Source organism: Arachis ipaensis, chromosome B08 (assembly GCF_000816755.2).
Source record: "Arachis ipaensis cultivar K30076 chromosome B08, Araip1.1, whole genome shotgun sequence".
Taxonomy (NCBI): Eukaryota; Viridiplantae; Streptophyta; class Magnoliopsida; order Fabales; family Fabaceae; genus Arachis; species Arachis ipaensis.
This window is the reverse complement of record NC_029792.2, coordinates 122,238,288-122,241,912: the sequence shown is the minus strand read 5'-3', so window position 1 is coordinate 122,241,912 and position 3,625 is coordinate 122,238,288. Positions and strand designations below refer to the sequence as shown.

General features: G+C 31.7%; 1 protein-coding gene across 2 annotated transcripts in view; it reads left to right on the top strand.

Annotated features, from left to right (window-relative positions):
- The window catches only part of LOC107613516 (protein arginine N-methyltransferase 1.5), a 7,896-nt gene extending 5,154 nt beyond the window's left edge, over positions 1-2,742 (top strand). For both annotated transcript variants that reach the window (XM_016315554.2, XM_021109945.1), the window contains 8 exons: positions 366-458; positions 534-637; positions 1,154-1,202; positions 1,287-1,373; positions 1,490-1,595; positions 1,791-1,878; positions 2,190-2,283; positions 2,403-2,742. In XM_016315554.2, the coding sequence (XP_016171040.1) occupies positions 366-458; positions 534-637; positions 1,154-1,202; positions 1,287-1,373; positions 1,490-1,595; positions 1,791-1,878; positions 2,190-2,283; positions 2,403-2,486 (705 nt within the window). In that variant the 3' untranslated portion in view covers positions 2,487-2,742. The remainder of the gene's footprint in view (positions 1-365; positions 459-533; positions 638-1,153; positions 1,203-1,286; positions 1,374-1,489; positions 1,596-1,790; positions 1,879-2,189; positions 2,284-2,402) is intronic.

Sequence of the window (3,625 nt, the reverse complement as noted above, 5' to 3'; positions counted from 1 at the left end):
AGGGTTTGATCACTGTTCTCCTTGAAATGGCCTCTTTTGGCTGATAGATCGTAACATGTTATAAACACTCAACAACAGCAGTAACTGCTAATCCCTTTACTACACTATTACTGACATGTTTAAATTGCTTTTGACAATAGAATATCTTGTTCTCGTATCTTCTATTTTATTTTTTAATTTTTGAAGTTCCCGTCTTCTTTTTCAGTGCTCAAATGCATAGACTTCCTTTCTTCTGCTCCTTGTATTTTCCATTTTTATGAAAAGAAAAGAAAGAATATTGCATAATATTCCAATCTCTACTACTGTCTTATGAATGTTACATTTTTCTTACTATTATCTCAGACATGACACATTTGTTGGAACAGGCGTTAGTTAAGTTAGAGGGCTGGGAGGATTCTGTTACCATAGTTTCAAGTGACATGCGCCACTGGAATGCCCCTGAAAAAGCAGATATATTGGTAAATTTCTTTGCTCACTTCGTCAATTCCTTTTGTTTGCAATCTAGTGCCTGACCGCTTTTGTGCTGAATCTAGGTTAGTGAATTGCTAGGTTCTTTTGGTGACAATGAACTCTCACCTGAGTGCCTTGATGGAGCTCAGCGCTTCCTGAAGGAAGATGGCATATCAATACCATCTTCGTAAGTAAATTCCTTCATATGTTTTGTGTAGACATATCTGTTCCATTTTTCTTTTGGGGTTATTTAATTTTGAAGTGAAGTATTCTTTGTTCCCAGCAGCTAGTGTGTATGAGCTAAAGATGCTGCATATTAATTGGTTGGTCTTTTGCTGGTCACATAGTTTAAGAATTCTTTATCTATCTTGCACAGTGGTTCCTCTGACAGTTGCTTTCTTGCCTAACAATGACTGTTGCAGCACCCTGGGATTTTTCTTGGAACATTTCACCACCATGAATTTATTTAAGTTTACAAATTTGCAACAAATTTTCTTCATCTCATTCTCATCAACATTAGGTAGACAGCATTGAGGACTTAAATTTTTAGTTGAAAATATCCACTGAGATTCACTTGTGTGAATTGATTAACGAAATTGAGTGCTTCCAGTGATTCATTAATGGTTGAGAATTTTTTGTATTTTAAACTTATTTATTTATTATTATTTTTTAACCAATCATTGTTAACTGCTACTGCCTTCAGGTACACAAGTTTCCTACAACCAGTGACAGCCTCAAAGTTACATAATGATGTATGCATACTTTTGCTAAAAGAAATTATTCATATCTTCATATAGATTTTGTATGTTGAGTTTATGTTTGTGGTTGTATTTCAGATTAAGGCACATAAAGACCTTGTACATTTTGAGACTGCTTATGTTGTGAAAATACACAATGTAGCAAGACTCGCACCAACTCAACCAGTGAGTATCTTTTCTCGCAGTTAGTTTATCAATTTATTTATTAATAATTGCCTGTCTCATGAATTTATCATTAATAAGTTCTACTCATTTTGTTGATTTCGATTTAATCTGTGCAGGTTTTTACCTTCACTCATCCAAAACTCTCTGATAAAGAAAGCAATCAGCGCTATAAAAAGCTGCAGTTTGTGATACCTAATGACACTGGGTCAGCAATGGTACATGGTATGTGGTGTGTATTCATTATCAGAGTGAATGAGTTTTGTAGTAAATCATTTATCCAGATTTGATTTTTCTTTCAAAATATTTAGTAAACTTGTGAGTCTTTCCTATTTCAAATTTCGTAAATAAAAGAATAGTAATGACATCATTGTTCAGCAACAATTATGGACACTAATATTTTGTTCATCTTCATGATAGGATTTGCTGGATATTTTGATGCTACTCTTTACAAGGATGTGCATCTTGGAATTGAACCTTCAACGGCAACTCCAAACATGTTCAGTTGGTATTGATGTTTATTTCCTGTGTATTCTATTTTTCAAACAAGTTTGGAGTAGCTTTAAAGGAAAGTTTATGAGGTGTATTTTTATTTTCTGTATTCAGAATTTTATGGAGAAAAAAGAGAAAGCATGAGGTGAAAACAAAACAAGATTTTATTGTTTTTACTGTTTATCACAAAATTCTGAAAATAGAAAATACTGAAAATAAAAATAGAAATAAAAACACAAACCAAACACATCTTAAGAATGTGAAAAATCTTTTCCTTTTGTTTAAGCCAATTTCTCATGTTTGAGTCTTGTTTGATTTTATACACAGGTTTGCAATATTTTTCCCACTAAGGACCCCTATTTGTTTGAGTCCGGGTTCAAACCTTGATGTACATTTTTGGCGTTGTTGTGGTCCAACGAAGGTGGATTCTTTATTATTTTGTTACTTCATCTTTTATTTTCAGTTTTCACCCTAATATCTCCATTTCCATTTTTTTTTTCTGTATTATTCTGACCTTGGTGCCCTTATTGAATGCGACAGGTTTGGTACGAGTGGAGTGTTACATCCCCAACTAGTTCTCCAATTCACAACACTAATGGACGCTCATATTGGGTTGGCCTTTAGGGGCTTTAACCTAACCTGAATATATACATGCTTTTGTAGGTGATTTGATATTTCAAGATCTTAACTTCAATCACAATACAAACTGTTTTTCGTTGGATCTTAGTGGATCCGTCCATTTTCATACATATTAGGAAATTGTGTTGTACAAACAGATGTCGAGTTTACTGGGAAAAAAATATAGAGATTATTCTCCTTAATGCATGCATCAAATGTAATCAGTTTATAGCATTCATATAATAGCCACATGTTCTTGTTCTGTGGGGTGTTTAGGACTGATAAAATCTGCAAAGAGAAATCGTAGTCTATAAAAAACAATGAGAAATGCTATAGGAAATTTATTGTTTTTGTTCATTATTTTTAACTATCAGTTTAATATTTCTAATCTAATAATTTAATAATATATTTTAGTCAATATTTTTAAACGTTAATTGTTAAATACTGGTAAAAAAATAATAAATTTTATTAGTTCTCTAGCATTCTTTCAAAACAATCTACATTTGTGTAAATTATTATTTCTATCACAATATTCAAGAAAATGTAAGATGAATTTATTTATGACTGAACACAATGAGTTTTGTATTTTCAAAAGTTGGTTTCTGCATCAAGATATTAATTTTCTTTATAGGTAAATGTGATATATAACATTAATTTAAATTAAATTATTATGAAATAAAAATAGCATTATATAATAAAATATTAATTAAAACATAAAATGTAATATTTTATTATTAAATATTAGTTATAAAATATGATTTTGAGTCGGATCAAATTTATCTAAGGCATGACCCAAATCTGACCAAAAACGACACTGTATATAAAAGTCAAAATGAAATTATTTTAATATGCTTCGGGTGGGAATTAGGGTCAGCTCAGGACTCGCACTACCTAGTAGAGTGGTGGAATGAGTGAAAATATTTTGAGTGGGATTATAAAGAGTTGGGTTAAAGGGTAATGAAGTGTTCGAGACTCAACACGACTTGAAAATCAGATTGAACCTGAGCATATTTAACTGGATTCATATTTTTTTTTAAATTTTTACTCAACGCCATATTTGGTTTGAGTTCGGATAGACCTGACCCGACCTGAGGACATTTCACGAGAATATTTTAGATGTTCGCAGAGCAAATAATTTTTACTCT